Source organism: Falco peregrinus, chromosome 3 (genome assembly GCF_023634155.1).
Source record: "Falco peregrinus isolate bFalPer1 chromosome 3, bFalPer1.pri, whole genome shotgun sequence".
Classification (NCBI taxonomy): Eukaryota; Metazoa; Chordata; class Aves; order Falconiformes; family Falconidae; genus Falco; species Falco peregrinus.
In genome coordinates this window covers 111615643-111631800 of record NC_073723.1, presented here as the reverse complement: position 1 = coordinate 111631800, position 16158 = coordinate 111615643, and the positions used below count along the sequence as shown (strand labels likewise).

The window sequence follows — 16158 nt, the reverse complement described above, 5'->3', positions numbered from 1 at the left end:
AGCACCAATGCCGAGGGTGGGGTGTCACTTGCAAAGATGATGCTCCAGTACTTAATTCTGCATCAATTGGACTGTGGCTCCTATAACACAACCCCAAAAGATAGCAGTGTGTCTGGTAATGGCAAGAGTAGCTGGAGAATTATGCTGCATACTTACAAGCATGGCTTGCAAACATTGCAGCTAGCCTGGTGGCTTTTGTGCATATCTGGTGTGGTGAAAGCCATGGATTTCAATCTTGTTCTTTGGCCAAGTTGCAGCCATGGAAGTAAATACGTATTAGATAAAGGAAAAAAGAAATTCTTTATAGTGAGAGTAGTCCAAGACTGCAGTGCGAACACATTTGTTACTGCAGTGCTAAAACAAGGCTGATATTTGTGGGGAATCGATGACCCTTTGTTTTAAAGTTAGGAGTCAATGGGGAAAGGAAGCAGAATATAAACCTGTCACCGCTTTGACCTCACAGACATTTGGGGGCAGGGAATACATTAACATTTGTTTAGGATGCTTCCAGCTTTGACCATCCACCAAGAGGTTTTGGAACAGTAACAACCAAACAGGGTTCTTACAGCTGCCTCATAGGTGCTTTTTACTGGTCTTTGTTAACAGGAGGTTTTGCTCCTGCCTTTGCTGCTGGGGATGTGTTGGACAGTGGCCCAGAACCTGCGAGGTTAAATGTACAGTCATCTATAGAACAATGCTTCAAACACTTAAATCCGTATTACTAGCACCAAATGTGTTCTGACTTGCAGGTGTGGATCTCTCTTTTGTACACAGTTCTGTAGGAAACTGGAAAACATGATACCAGTTGTTCACTAACTTGTACTCCTGCCACTTTTCATCATTGGAAAATGTCCTGAAATTCCACCTATAAAATCTCTCTGAATGTAATTTGTGGTTCAGGCAAGGAGCTGCACGTCAAAGATCACTGAGGGTAGAGAAGTACCAGAAGAGGCAGTTAATTACCATAGTGGATAAAAAGCAGTCTAGTAATCGAGCGATAATTGTAATGCAGAAGCTATTAGGAAAGCAACTGTCAAAAGCAGTTGCTAGCAGCTACGGAAGGAAAGCAATGACAGGTAAAACTTCTCATGACAGTTGTTTTACTTACTGCATCTTCAGGCAGGATTTAGCTGCAAACGATCTTTCTACCCACATAACTCAAATTGCTCATTATCGCAACTGAAGCCAGTTTAGCCATATTTCAGCTCCCTCAATGTCATTTGCAGCCCGAGACAACAGCATGTTGACTGTAAAAGCTGATGAACCACTATGTAGAACAGAAATTGCTGGATATTGCCAGCTGAGGTATTAACAGTCAGACTGCAGCACTTGTTTAAAGAACTCCAGCAGCAATTGTTTCCAAAGCCAGGCATTCAGACTGGGGACTACATGCACCAGCTAGGGCACATCCAAATACTGCGTTGACCATGGGGTTGTAGAAAGTGGACTTGGTTATATAGAAAGTGCTGACAAGGTAGCCGTTGCAGGCTGCACTGCTGTTCTCTGTGGACAGTTACGTCTGCAGCTGCCAAATGTAATATACCATGTTTTTTCGGAGGATCTCTGTGGAGACAAAGTCTCCGTGCCATGCAAGTCAGTGGGAGTTCTGCCATTGACTTCAGTGACGTGGGGATTTCACCCACTGTGCTTCATTCTCCTCCTGCTGTGTTTTACAAAGCTGCATATTGTTTGGGACTCGTCTAAAATTGTCTTTATCAAAATTACAGTGTGCTTAGGGGGTTCCAGGAAGGATTAGGCAATTATCTGGATAATGAAAATCCACAATTAAGCTAGGATTAAGAGGAAAATATCCAAGTTTGGAAGCAAGATAAATTCTCATGTTTCAAGGCCCAGATTAACTGCTGCATAAGCAGGCTAGAAGGAACCTTCCTCTGTAAACAACTTACTCCAGTATCCTCTGTTTCTCACACTTTCCTCTGAAGTGGGAAGTATTTCTTGTAAGAGAGAAACCAAAGACAGTGGAGACAAGCCAAAAGTAGTGGCTAGTAAGAGGTTCCTTTTAGGTGTAGTTACCTGTTTCTGATAAGCTTGTTAAAATGTGGCTTAAATGTACACAGACAAATGAACTAATGACTGTGTTTAATACCTATTATATTATATTGTGATGTGCAATTAGAAAGTGGCTCAATGTAAACACTGTGGCTTGAAAATAGTTTAATTCCATCTCTTTGTTAGCACAAATTGCCCCTATTCCCTTTTGTTTCAAAAACTTTTCCCTGTTTCCACTTGTGGAAACCACAGCTTGCTTGTGGTTTTTTAAGACACAAAGGCAGTATATAGTTATTGAAATGCTTTTGACTTTTTGTTTCTTCTTTTTTACAAGCTTCAGCCCCATTAGGAAGGGGTTTCCAAGTAAGTAACATCTGTTGGCTTTTGTCAGCAATTAAATTGTTTCAATTTAAATCTGTGGGTTTATGTCCATGCTCGTAAATCTGTGTGTGTTGTCACAGTCAACACCTGCATGTTACTTGTTACTGTTCCCGGTAGGGAAATTACACTGAGGAGAATAAAAGCAGATTCTGATGTAGCACTGTTATCTGTCAGGCTTCTCCATCAGTTTTTGTGCTTTTAATTCCCCCCACAGAACTGCAGAGGTATCAAGAAAAAAGAAGGAAAGAAGAAAAAAGCTGAAGAGATACCTGCTGATCGGTTTGGCAACTGTTGGGGGTGGAACAGTGATAGGTGAGGCTTGCCCTAGGCATTTTGGAGACTTGCTTCTGAATTGCATGTACAGCACTAGCCATCATACCTTTTAGCCCAAGCTCTAATTTTAAAAGAGTTCACTACTTTTCTTTGCCAGGCTGAAGGTAGTATGTCACTTAAGATACCGAAAAACCACCTCAAACAAAAAAACCAAAACCACCAACACCAAAAGAAACCAAATCCAAGAAAAGTATTTTCAGCCACACAAAAATAAACCTGAAAGAATTAGCTGGAAAAGTTATTCCAGTTTAGCTTCAGTGGCTGGGGGACTTATTAAACTGAGGCTGTTATCCTTAAAAAATGTTTTCTCCTTTTTGCTCTTGTGTTGTTAGAAGATCAGATATTCCAGCTCTCAGTTCAAGATAATGTGAGACCAGATCAATGTTTCCTAAGCAAATAGGGCATAGCTCACCCCAGCATACCACACATGCTTCCTTTGACTTCTAAATTATTCTTCATTTGTACTGAAGTCAGTCAAGGAATCTGTGCAGAGATTCAGGACCTGGGGAGGGTCTCAGAAAGCCCCTTCAACGGTGATCAAAAAAGACCATAATTTGTACTCTTAGTTGCATTAGCAGTACGCACACAGCACAGGGACATGACTGACTGTGTTTTGTCAGTGGTACCAGTTTGGTGATATTGCTTGTTGCATCTTCAGGCTTGACAGGGGGTCTTGCTGCCCCGCTGGTTGCTGCAGGAGCTGCTACTATCATCGGAAGTGCTGGAGCAGCTGCTTTAGGTTCGACTGCTGGAATTGCTGTCATGGCATCCCTTTTTGGAGCGGCTGGAGCTGGCCTTACTGGTAAGAGAGCAACGACACATTTCTCAGCTACTGAGGCACAGGATCATGTCTGCAAATGCAGAGCTAATGACTTAACTGAGCTCTGCAGAGCAGGGGAAGCAATACGAGGTGTAATCTTAGGACTGTGACATTTTTATTTCAATGCTGATTAAGATACTGCGTAGCCCCTGATGCCCAAGTAGGAGAAGAATATTCAGTATGTGGCTAATGAAGGAAATGAAAGCTTGCTGCTTTGGATTAGAAAGATGCTGCCATGGAGAGCAGCAGCTGTTACAGCTGATGTCTGGTCTGCAGCAAAACAAGCCTTCTGCTGGGATTTCCTCAGATCGCACAAGCTCAGAAGGATCATGTTGGCGCCTTACCAAGCTCTAAGTAATGCGTGGACTGGCTGAGGGGTTCAGAAAGGAAAAAAAAAACCCTATTCCAATTACCCGAGTAATTTCTTATGAACTTCTACTGTTATCAGTCTGTCCTGGCTTTGTGATTTCTAAGACCCATGTTTCTGCCTTGCTGTGTGTAGGATACAAGATGAAGAAGCGTGTGGGAGCCATAGAAGAGTTTGAATTCCTCCCACTTACTGAAGGAAAGCAGCTTCATATCACCATAGCAATTACTGGATGGCTGTGCACTGGCAGATATGGTAAGAACAAGAGGAGGAGACTGAGAGAAGCCTGGCGAGCAGTGTCTGTGTTCCACTCCAAGGCAGTGCGCTCTCATAGCACACATAGCACACACAGCTCTTCCCCACACTTGCATGGCCTGATAAGTAAAACAGATCAACTCTCAACATAAAGACTTTGAAACCCAACCTGCAATCCCAATCAAAGCAAAGGAGAGAGGGCAGTGAATTGGTAGTGATAGTAGGCTTGGTAGTAGTCATAGCAGGATTGTTTCTCTTAATAAATGCTTTCTGGTTTTGCTAGGAAAGGTCTGTTTGGGGTGGATGATTTCCAGCACTAGTACAAAGTGTCTCACCTATCTCTCTTATTTTTATCCTCCAGCAATTAACAGAAAATAGCATCTTTTTTCTTTCTTGGTATCTGCCAGCTAATGAGGTTTATTGGCAAGAAAGTTCAGTCAAGTAAATCCTGTTAAGCACAGCACTCAGGAGGTGAACATACAGGCAGCAACCTTGAAAGGTCTGTAGTGTTTTATTTTCCACGTAGCTTGTCATATAAAATATGTCAACTGTCTGCTGGTGTTCAGCAACCTGACTGAACAGCTGCCAATTTATTCTGAAGCATCATAATTAACAGTGGATATTATTAAGGATGTCTCTGTCCTGTTATTTTTGCTCTGCAGCACTGCGCCTTGGCTTTTCTCATTGTCTCTCTGCCAGGGGTCCAAATCCTTGGGGTTGGAGGGCTCCTAGGCACTGTTACAAAGACAAGTGTGTCCCTTCAGGAACCTTTTTGTGTCTGCTTGCCCTTAAAAGGGAGTTACAAATGACACACATTCTTCTTCCATAACTAGCAATCTGCTATAATGTTTAAAAAAGCAGAACTAGAATGGTCATCTGTTTTCCTCCTTACCGCTGCGTGTGTCTATTTACACACTTGCCTGACTCCTTAAAACAAAGCGACTAGCGACAGGATTTTTATGGAATTTGCCAGCTTGTGATTTTTGAGCTCCCGGTAGCTGCCTATCTGCACGTTCACAGATTGGACAGTACATTGTGGTGCAATCGGGCATGGGGCTCTCTCATGGCACTTTGGTCAGCAGCTGCCCCAACCTGCCCACATCGTTCGGGGAAGGAACAGTGTGGGAAGGGGTTTAGTTAATTAAGGTGAAAACTGCTTTGCCATTCACAGTTTATCTACCATTAATAGCATTGCCAGGCCCCTCCTGGCCACTTAATACAAACTCCACTACAAGGAGGAGAGAGAGTATGGCTTAAAAATTGTTCTTTTAGCCAAAAATTAGACTCGCACAGTGGAAATTATCCATTATCTCTCAAGCATCCAGGCACTGCTTTTGAGTAGCACCTGGAGGGAAAAAAAATTTAAACTGAAGTGGCTAACAAGGCTAGATGACAAAGTAAAAATAATTGCAGCCTGGATCTGCAAATGCAGATTCCTTGCTTTCAGACAGGGCCATTACTGCAATCCTTGCCCACCTAACTGAAGTGCCAGAAAGGTGTTTTATGATAGATTTTGACAAGATCTTATATATTTTCCATGCTTCTGGTCCCACTGAACTCAGTCCATGCAGCCATTCAGCACTTCATCTTCCTCAGGACAGGCCTTCCTTTGATCTATATGACAAGATGGAGCTGCAGGACTTGGCCAGATGCCTGATGATAGGAGGAATGTCCTTCATACCTGACATAATTAGTGTTAATGTCCATCTGTCTTGGCAGTTTCTGAGTCAACTGAATGGGTCATTAAGTCTGAGCCTGTCCACACTGAAGACTCTTTGCCAGGGCAGCTAAAGCTGTACCATTATTTGCAAAGCCCAAATTTATTGTAAGGCATTGGAAATGCAGAGTCTAAATCTCACAGTATTTTTAAATATGATTCTTGATCATCACAGTATATCACTATATTCCAGTGTCCTGCAGGTTCACTTCTGATTCTCTATTGGGCTTGTCTTGCCAGGAGTCAGCCATTGTTGTTTTCTCTGAACTTGAATTCCATCTTTGCAACCTTTCTCAGGGAGCTTCACAGCACCATGGAGCAGCATGTTGCAGTCAAGTGAGCAGTATTGTCTGGCCTGGGAATCCAAGTACTTGATGGAGCTTGGCAACGCCTTAGATACCCTGCTGAATGGTTTTGTGAACATGATGGCTCAAGAAGCCCTAAAATTCACCGTCTTGTCAGGTAAGAACCTAAACGGTATCCGATCGGCTTGAGTGGGTCTTGTGCAGTTTCACTGCTGGTGTCTGTTTAAAGGAGCTTTTCTAAACAGAGAAGATTTCTGAGAATGCATGTCCCTTGGACCACCCTGCAGAAGTGGCCTGAGAACCTTCTCTGCCACACCTGTAATTCAGATTTGCTTTCCTGGATTGCTGTGCCTCTGTGTCATTGACTTGTTTGTTTAAAATGACAGCTGGAAACACCTTCCTTCACGTGTGACTGTGTTTATTTCTCTGTTATTACACTGTGGTTTACTGCTTTACATAAACCTTTCAAACACGCAGGTTACATTCATGCATGGTGTCTGTTTGCCTCTGTATCAGAACATCAGATTCTTTCTTATCTTTTGTCTAGCAAAACATTTCTCAGATCAGCTCTTGAGAAAGAAGAACTGGAAATGACAAAAGGTCCTAGGCTTAGCATTTAACTTCAGTGAACCGTCTTGCTTTTGATGTTTCCTAAGAGCAGCCCAGATTTGTGACTATGCCGTGCTGTTTGTTTTGTGTGTTGCAGGTATTGTGACAGCCTTGACTTGGCCAGCTTCACTCTTGACTGTTGCCAGTGTCATTGACAACCCCTGGGGAGTGTGTCTCCATCGGTCTGCTGAAGTAGGCAAACACCTAGCACATATCCTGCTCAGTCGACAGCAGGTAATTGGCTAGAAATTATCCAGAATAATGGCTGGAAGGGATTTGGCCCATGGAGATTTAAGTTTTATAGTCATGCTAGTAAATTATCAAGTGGTATCCTTCCAAGGAGACAAAAATTAATAATAAATAGAAAAATGAAAGAATGCTACATGAAGGTGACCAGCATGTATCTTGTTCACTGGGGAAAAACAGGAAGTCCCAAGTGAATCAGAGAAATCCTGCTAAGACCCATTCCATTTAACCTAAAGCTTTTCTAAATGAAGCAGAAGAGATCCAGGTCACAAATGACAGATGGTGTGACCACGTCACAAAACAGCCAGGCCAACTCACCTAGTGGAAATCTGAGAACAGAAAGTAAAGACAGATTTAGATAAAGATAACGGAGAAGAGAATACAGAGAGTTAGAAATATTCACTGGTAATTAAGAGGTATTAGCAAAACAGCATAAGAGAAGACCGTGCAGCAGTAGATGCACCATGAGCCATGTTTTTGCCTCCAGAGAAGCAGAATGGGCTGGTACCTGAAAGAAGTGGCAGAAATTATTGACCTTCCCTGGGAAAGCTTGCAAAAGATGTTCTGCCCCGCAAAAGGCTGCCATTATTTGCTGGGCTATCACTGGCATGGAGAGAGACTGGTTTTTGCTGGCCACATGTTCGTCTCAAAGGCACACTAGTCCTGCATCTATTATAGAGGAGCCCTATGGGAGCCACAGCCCCAGAGGTGCATGTCATAACAATATGAACAGCAGAGTAAAACCAAACTTGATTTCTCATAAAAATATAAACCCAGGAAAGGCAATTCTTTTATATAAGCCCTTTGTTTTGCTTGGGGGCGTTTGTTACTGTCTTAAGCATTTGCTATTGTGAAAACACACATTCCAACGTGCTGGAGCATCTAAAACTAGTTAGCGTATGCCTAAGGAGTCCATTGCACACCTGCTCGCTGGTTAATACAAAGACCAGTTTTCATTGTTGTGGAGATTAGGCTCTCTTTGATGTTACAGAAAATCTTATTAGGCTATTCAAAGTAAAAGCTTACTCCACATCATTTTTTGTAACAGCTACACAGTGCTGCTGTTGTTCAGTTTTAAATCTAGAAGTGGTCAATATTTTTGTAGGACAGCTTCTTCTGTTTATTGAAACATTTCTAAGAAAATTTTGCTCCTTGAATTAGGCTTTCATTTGGAAATTTCAAAACAATGACAGGGTCTGTTTTGTTTCTGTTTGAAACGTCAGCTTTGTTGTAACTTCCGATTATTTAATTCTTTCCACTGATTTTCTGAATATCAAAAAATACAAAATACTCAGATATGGAGAATTCTCAGTGTTGAGCTGTGCGTAACTTTGAGGAGACACAACCCCTTTGAAGTCAATCAAATCACTCAAATGTTTGAAAGATCATGCACAAGCATAAGCACTTTGTGGATCAGGGTCTCAGGGATCCTGCGGCCAGTCTCTCTAGGCCTAGAACAGTATTTAACGGCATTTTCTCCTTTCCTTCTTTCTTAGGGCAAGCGACCTGTTACACTGATTGGTTTCAGTCTAGGTGCAAGAGTCATTTACTTCTGCTTGCAAGAAATGGCTCAAGAAAAAGGTAAAAATCACCTTCTAACTTTTTCCTCCTTTATTTTCCTTACTGCTGGTAGAGGAGTTTTTCTTCCAAGAGGAAGAGTTCTTCTGGAACAGAGCTTGGGTCTTTTAGGATAGGACAAAAACCTAAAAAAATGCTTTTGAAATGCATTTGGAGCCAAATTCTACTGTCATTTCCACCAGTTCAGTGGATTAAATCCACTGCCTTCACTTGAGGTTCTCTAGTGTGTCAGTTTGGTCTCCAGCCTGTAAACAACAACTTGACATTTTGTGACATTCGACTGCTAGATCAGTCTGTGGGCTGCCCACGCGCCACTGTGATCTTGGCAGAGGATGCTTTGCCTTTATTGGAAGCTCTCTGTAACTATTGTATCTGATTCCCTGAGTCCTCCCTTCCATTTAAGTCACTGAAATGCCACTGTCATCTGCTATTTTCATGGTAATTTTCCCCCAAAGTCAAGTATAAAACCATCTGTCAATTTATTACCCATTGTGGTTCTGTTTATTAATAGATTCTATTTTTAATTTAGAAAAAGAATAAAATCATGATGATCAGTTGATGTAAATTGCATCTTGGAGTTGAGTCAGTAGTGAGTGTGTTCGTGCAGCCTGCCTTCCCCCCTGCATAGCAATTTAATTCATTAACCATTTAGCCTCACAAAGAGTCACTAATAAATAAGGAGTTTTATAAAGGAAAATGTTCAATGAAGTCCAATAAGGTGGGAATAGAGTCAAGTGAGGACGAAGGAGGTCAGCATTTTTTCTGTCAGCAGCTGCGTACCAGAGCTTCACTTCTGGTTTAAGATGGAAGTCCTCAAATACAGGAATTTTGTTCTCAAAGTAAATCTAATCAAATCCAGAATGATCCTAATGTAGTTATACTGAAGCCAGAACCCAGATTCTAAGCTGGCCCTAGATCTACTCTTTTTATATCCTGAGCATGCCAGGGGCTGAGATATTTTCAGGGTTTTATTTAATGGTCTGCAGTCTTTCACTGGAATAACATGGGACCACAGCTAAGTAATATGTGAAAGGAAACCATTAGGGGTCTTCAAGGTTGGCTGCTATTCTAAAGAAATCTAAGTATCATAATTATGTATCGTAGCAGCTCCCCACTGTACACTAATTTTTCAGTTCCTTAATTGAATTATGAAAGCTGAGCTGTTTGTGAAATGAAAAGCAGCATGTTTAGTGCAGATTGCCAAGGCGTTCGCATGCACATTCCAGTGCAAGCCACAGAAGGAATGGAGCTGGGACCTGGGACATCTGAGACTGATTTGGGTTTGGACTTGGATGTCTCACACAAAAGAAATACAAGGCCTAGTCATGCAGGCCTTTTGTATCCAGATGGCAGTGGCATTTCTGAGGACAAATAAATAATCATGATTATCCAGTGAAACACTATGGCAGAAACTCAAATTCTGTTAAAAAACCCCCACTCTTCTGCAAAGCAATTAAATAACCTTTGGGATACTTCATCAGAAATGAGTTTGGAAGCAAGAGCTTAGTAGGTTTCCAGAAAATGACATTATAGCAGAAGATGTAGTAATGACCCATCAGAGACAAGTTATTGCATGGGAAGATCATTGGTCTGATTTCTTCATCACAATTCCCATGCATTTTTGTAAATAAAAAGTGTAAACTAATGAAAACTGATAATGGCTGTTACCACCAGAGCCTGAACCTTGAAACCAAACTGCGCACCACAGGAGTGAGGTATCATACAGTATGTATTTGTCTGATACTGATCGCAGTGTCCTACAGAACTGCTTATGTGACCAGTATCGCCACTGGGTTATCATCTCTGCTGTGGTTAAGTATCAGGAATACGGCTGCCAGACTGTGGCGTGAAACACTGTCCCAGTGCTGCATCTGCACAATGCCCAGAGAAAGCTAAATTCCACCCCTGTTCTCTTTTCAGTGAGGACTAACGTGATGAGATGCTTTCCTCTTTGCCCAGTGAGCTGTACCCTAAAGGCACAGCAAAGCACGGCTCCCAAGGACTGGTGGTGACCTCCGGGTCAGTTTGTATCTTCCGCAACTTTTCTGGACAAATCATCTTACTAGTTTTCCATTTTTGGCCATCAGTAATTCCTTCCCCCCCCCCTTTTCCTGCTTGTGCAGACTTTATTGTTCTTCATCATACAAAAAAACTAGCAAACTGCGAAATACATTTATCTAGAGTGTCAGCAAGTATGTCCGTGATCTGTTCTCAGGTTTCTGTCTCCCTCTGTCAACATTAAAAGAAAAAGAGTATTTTTCAGCCAAGGCTAAACATTTTTGTTCTGAGCAAGAAATAACCTGCACAAAGGACCGGAGAAACAAAAGCTTCCAATACCTTGCCCAAATGTTCAGGATCCTGATGAATTAGCTGTTTGTTTATTCAGTTGGCTCACACTGTGGCCATGGAATTTAGTACCTTGATTGGAACGAGCTCCCCATTTGCAAGGCTCTGGGTTTCGTTTTCATTGCCCATGATTATGGGAACAGGACTTTATTGCTCACAGATTACACTAACAAAACTGAATTGCTCTTTGCTGTTCTCAATTGGCGCAAAATTTGCTTTGCAATAAGAAATAATACCACCAGAGCTCTTTTGGGTTGTTGTCAGGTGCTGGAATTTACACTGCAGAGAAAGATGCAGGCACTGCACCCAGCTCCAAGTCGTTTACTGCTATCAGGGAAAGGAAACCAATTGATTTACATTTTAAAAATCTAGCCAGGCAGTGCCTCTCCGTCAAGACTTAATGTGGTATGCAGTCATTCTCACTTTCACTTCCCCGTAAACTTCAGCATATTATTTTATGAACTGCAAATGCCAGCCTGAGCATGGTTTAGCTCACATCTTGCAAACTCTGGTCTCCCACAGGTGGGGAGTATGGGAGTGCTATGCCCATGAGTCTCCCAGGACGTATGCTGCTGTGAATTTCATTTAACTGCTGTGGCATCAGGTGCTTGATCTCTCTTTACAAAGAGGATTTATGAACAGATATTAATATATCATTTAGAAGTTTAGGAAAATAGCAGAGCTGCCCAATATTTCTCATTCAGTCATTAATTCTACAGAAATTCCCCAGCTGCAGCGGTCTGATAAGAGGGGGAGATTTATTATGCTTAAAAGTCAACATTCCTTTTCCGTACATCATGCCCTGGGCATTCAGGTTGAAGTACCCTTCAAGAAAATCAAACCAGTTTGACAGATTATCACTTTGTGTTGGCAAATGCCTTATTGCTAGTTCCCAATCAATATTAAGAACTTGGGAGGTTTCTGTTGCATATACAGGTCATGTTTTTCATGAACTCAGCTCTAAGGACTGGTTGCAGGCAGAGTTTATCATGCTTAATATATGACATTTGCTCACTATATGGAATGTCAGTCCCTTTTGCCTTTTTCAAAGCGTAATAGTTCAGCTCTGTGCTAAGCCAGGTCAATAGGTCTGTGGAAAGAACCTTCCCCAGGTTTGCTGCTTGAACTGCACCTTTCTGGACAGAGGCCAGGCCACTACTCCCTCTTGCCATCAGCCTGGTTCCTTTCACTGTCTCAGGTTCTTTAATTTTCACATTTACTGGCTCCAGCTGGAACTGCAGGCACTTACCGTTTATGCAAAATTATATTTAAGATCCTCCCTTCCGTTGTTTCTATCTTTAAAATTTAAACCACAGAAATGATGATTTTTCTATAGTGCACGTCTGAACATACCCCTTCTTCATGTACATGTTTTCTGATCCATCTTCTAAATCTGAGCTGTTCTGCTTTCATCTTAATAGACTCTCAAGGGATCATTGAAGATGTGGTCTTACTGGGAGCTCCAGTGGAAGGAGAAGCCAAGTATTGGAAAGCAATCACAAAAGTGGTGTCGGGCAGGATCATAAACGGTTATTGCAGGTCTGTATGAGCTCAGTCCCCTGCTTCATTATCCTACTGTCACATTGAAAAGATACTGTACATTTTAAACATTTTGTAAGTGGATAATTTTTCAGCTGGTGAGTACATTGATTCAGCAGTGTCGTAGTCTCTTCCGTCCGGAGGTCTGTTGCCTGCATTAATTGGAGATGACAGTCTTCAGGAGACACTTGAAGGCTGTTCTGCTTTTACACTGGAGCCTGAGGTGCGCAGTGTGTAGGTTCTGTTCATACAATCGCAGTGTTGTATTGCTCTGGCAGCTTAAAGCTGGGTCAGTTTGGTTTTGTGCATCATTTGACATTCTAAGGCCCCTTTAAATCTCAGCTTTATGTAAAGGACTATAAATACGGCTGTTAAGTTCACTGACAGTTAAAGAATGTGAATTCAAACCTATAAAAGCTTTGAGACACAGTTCACTAGGGGCTGCTTATAGGGAACAAGATGTAAAAATTGCAATGGAAGGGAAGGAGCTGAAGCAAATTGAAGATTTTTTACATCTAGAGTCAGTTTCTGGTCAAGATAGTCCATGTGAACAAAGGAGGTATAGCTGGAATAGCTGTAGCAATTAACTAAGGATGTGAAAGAATAGAAAGGTTACCTTGAAACCAAGTATCAGCCTTTTAAAACTGTGCAGACAACTGCTAGGCAGAGTTGTGAGAGCTACTGGGCGAAAAGAGGGAGATTCAGAGGCACAAAACAACTGAAGCAATTTTATAAAAGCTATTAAGAATTCAAGTGACAGTTTCAAATCTAATGACTGTGTATTGGAAGATAATTGTGACAAGAACATTGCTTACCAGCACAATTAGAAGATGCGAAATTCAAATGAAGGGATGAAGCAAGGAAGACTAAGAGCATGGGCAAATAAATTGAGAAATAACCAGGCAAAGATTAGCAAAGAACATGTAAATGCCAGTCAAGACAGCTTAGAAAGCCATGAGCCCTCAGGTCAAGGACAGTTGGAAATGCTGTTGGTACTTTACATATACAAATACAGAAGTATGCCTACATACAGACATATAAGATGAGGAAGTATTGTGTTCATGTGCATCTTAACACAGTATATTAATTTACAAAGAAGAATTAAATAAAAGAATTAAAAGCATTCAAGATTAAACCAACAAATTATTAATCACATCTGGCAGTTAGGCTGAAAATTGCTGCTTTTGTCCTTTTTGGATCACAGGAGGTTTTATGGATGCCAGATGTGCACACCAGTTTCAGTATTTCTTCACTTGACATAAGGAAAAAGCAATTGCTACCTCCTTGGGAGTGCTTCTGTGTTCCTCCAAGAAGCCATAAATGACAGCAATTGTTGCATATAACTGAATCTGCCCTGGCAAATATCGTTCCTCCCTGTGTTATACAAAAATCAATTTCACTGTAAAAAGCTCAGTGTATTCATTTCCTATAATGAAAAAACAAACAAAACAAAAACAAACAACAAAAACTTGTTATAGTTTCTAAGCCTGCATGTACTGTTGGAATAAAATAGTATGTGTGTTTGTACCTCTGTGTGTGCAGTAATTTGGTTAGTCTCTGCTTTGGCAAGCCCATGTCTTGAATGTTGAATGAAAAATGACACAGAAATTGTAGCTCGTTGCTCACAAATAGGAAGAAGCAGGTGAGGAGACTGTCAGGAAATATTCCACTATGCAGGTTCTCTGCTTTGCCCTCAGATGCTGAATTTGAGGGTTATGCAGTTAGCACGAGGGACAGCTAGAGGAGGTAACTGAGAGACAGGGAGAATTTATGTGGGGATATTAGATGTGAGAGAAGGATTATACAAACGTTTTGTGGTGAGACCTCACCTGATTCTGATTTCTCTGGTCTCGTGCTTATACAAATTGTGGCCTCGTTCTGTCACTTGAGGAGTAACTCTATTTAGGTCAGATGAATTACATTGAATAGAATTCCTGCAAGATCAGATTTGGGCCTAATTTGTTGAGCTTCAGTCCACTGCAGCTTGTCTCCTTTGGCTTTGAAGTCTGAAAGGATATGGAGAGTGAAAGCCAGCTGTCAGAGCTGTCCCATCCGATTTCACAGCAGGGTTACAAATTCCTAGTGGGAAACCTTAACGAAATTAGTTAGACTCACTCAGCTTTTGAAAGAACCCATGCCTGAGTAGTGTGGATGTGTTGCAAAGACTTTGCAGAGCTCTGCATAGACTTAAGAATTCTAGGATAGACCATTTTGGAATGGACAGGAGCAGCCAGAAACAGCCACCTGTGCAGATGCACTTCACCTTCTGCCATCACAGAGTACAAGTACCACTCACATCCAACTTAAATTTACTCTGCAGAGTGTAGTGGTGTTCAGGTGCCCAGATTTTATGCTGTTGCTCAGTGCAGAAGAGGTTATGTATTTCCAAAGGACGCATCACCTTCTCTCATCATGCTATAGTCTGCCCTGAAGCTGTCACAGTGACTTATGGCAATACTTTACAGTGGGAACAAACTCTTCCTAGTTCTGTCATTGAACCCAGGTATTTATAGAGTACCTATAAATCAGGAGCAATCCAAGGAGCTTCACAGTCGATATTTATGTCAGCAACATTGGTATTGCAGGCCTCATCACGTTTACAACTGTCTACAGGCTGGAGAACTTCTGCCTATTAGTACATTAAAAAGATTAAATATGTGAATGTATTGCAATCTCTAAGCAAATACAGGAATAAACAGAAGGGGTCAGATTTTTAAACATGCGGCATGTAATAAGACTACACCCGTGAACGAGGATTAAATTCAGATTTACACTACTGTGTTCCAGATACCTGCCCTGAATGCGGCAACTGCTGCGATTCCTACATCAGACAAAGCTGCAGAGGTCTCAGTCCAGACATCGCTGTCCTTCCCTGCCCTTCTACCCTCCTCGTGGTCTGAGCAGACACATATTGCACGGGTTTGGCAACAGGATTTATTCACACTCTTCTTCTGCTCTGCTCCTAGGGGCGACTGGCTGCTGGGATTTGTATACAGAACCTCTTCTGTCCAGATCAACGTTGCAGGCCTCCAGCCAGTCGACTTGGATGACAGGAGGATGGTAAACATGGACCTTTCGTCTGTAGTAAGTAGCGCTTCTTATATCATCAGTTTTTGTCAGCTGCCCTTTGCTTGCAGCACTGTAACCTCACACTCATCGATTAGGAGATGACGAGATACTGCGGAGAGCACCTCTGTGTACATGGTCCCTCTTTCCTTTCTTTGAGATAACTCTTATCTCAGACTTCACTATAGATTTTGTTGGCCCAGACAGCACTCAGTATTGAGCAAAATAATGAGAATTTTTCCTCTCTTGCTGGATATCTTTGGGGTTTTTTTGTTCTGAAATATCTCATACTGGAGACAGACAATGCCATTATTCTCTTGCTGTCTTGCAAGCCCCCAATCAGTGGGTAGGTAGGATCAGCAGCTGAGAAACATGGAGCTCAAACACCCAACTGTGGAACAGGTGCAACCTGCAATCTGGTCTTGGTGGAGTCTTCAGCGCTGTTCAGGTTCAGCCAGGGTCAAGTTTGTAGGCCTTGTACCTTGGTCCCCTGGGCTGCACTGATGCCGTGGTGCAGGAACCAGTCTGTAATTACAGAAGCTCTGTGATACTGCCGGCTGGTTTGCCAGGTCCTGGCCTGGGCTGC

The 16158-nt window shown here is 42.0% G+C and overlaps 1 protein-coding gene across 5 annotated transcripts in view; it reads left to right on the top strand.

Moving 5' to 3' along the window:
- TMCO4 (transmembrane and coiled-coil domains 4) overlaps nt 1-16158 on the top strand; it is a 41144-nt gene that overhangs the window by 12139 nt on the left and 12847 nt on the right. For all 5 annotated transcript variants that reach the window (XM_055800910.1, XM_005229624.4, XM_055800907.1 and 2 more), the window contains exons 6-13: nt 2606-2703; nt 3383-3526; nt 4047-4166; nt 6181-6345; nt 6895-7031; nt 8540-8624; nt 12389-12506; nt 15473-15590. In XM_055800910.1, coding sequence (XP_055656885.1) covers nt 2606-2703; nt 3383-3526; nt 4047-4166; nt 6181-6345; nt 6895-7031; nt 8540-8624; nt 12389-12506; nt 15473-15590 — 985 coding nt within the window. The remainder of the gene's footprint in view (nt 1-2605; nt 2704-3382; nt 3527-4046; nt 4167-6180; nt 6346-6894; nt 7032-8539; nt 8625-12388; nt 12507-15472; nt 15591-16158) is intronic.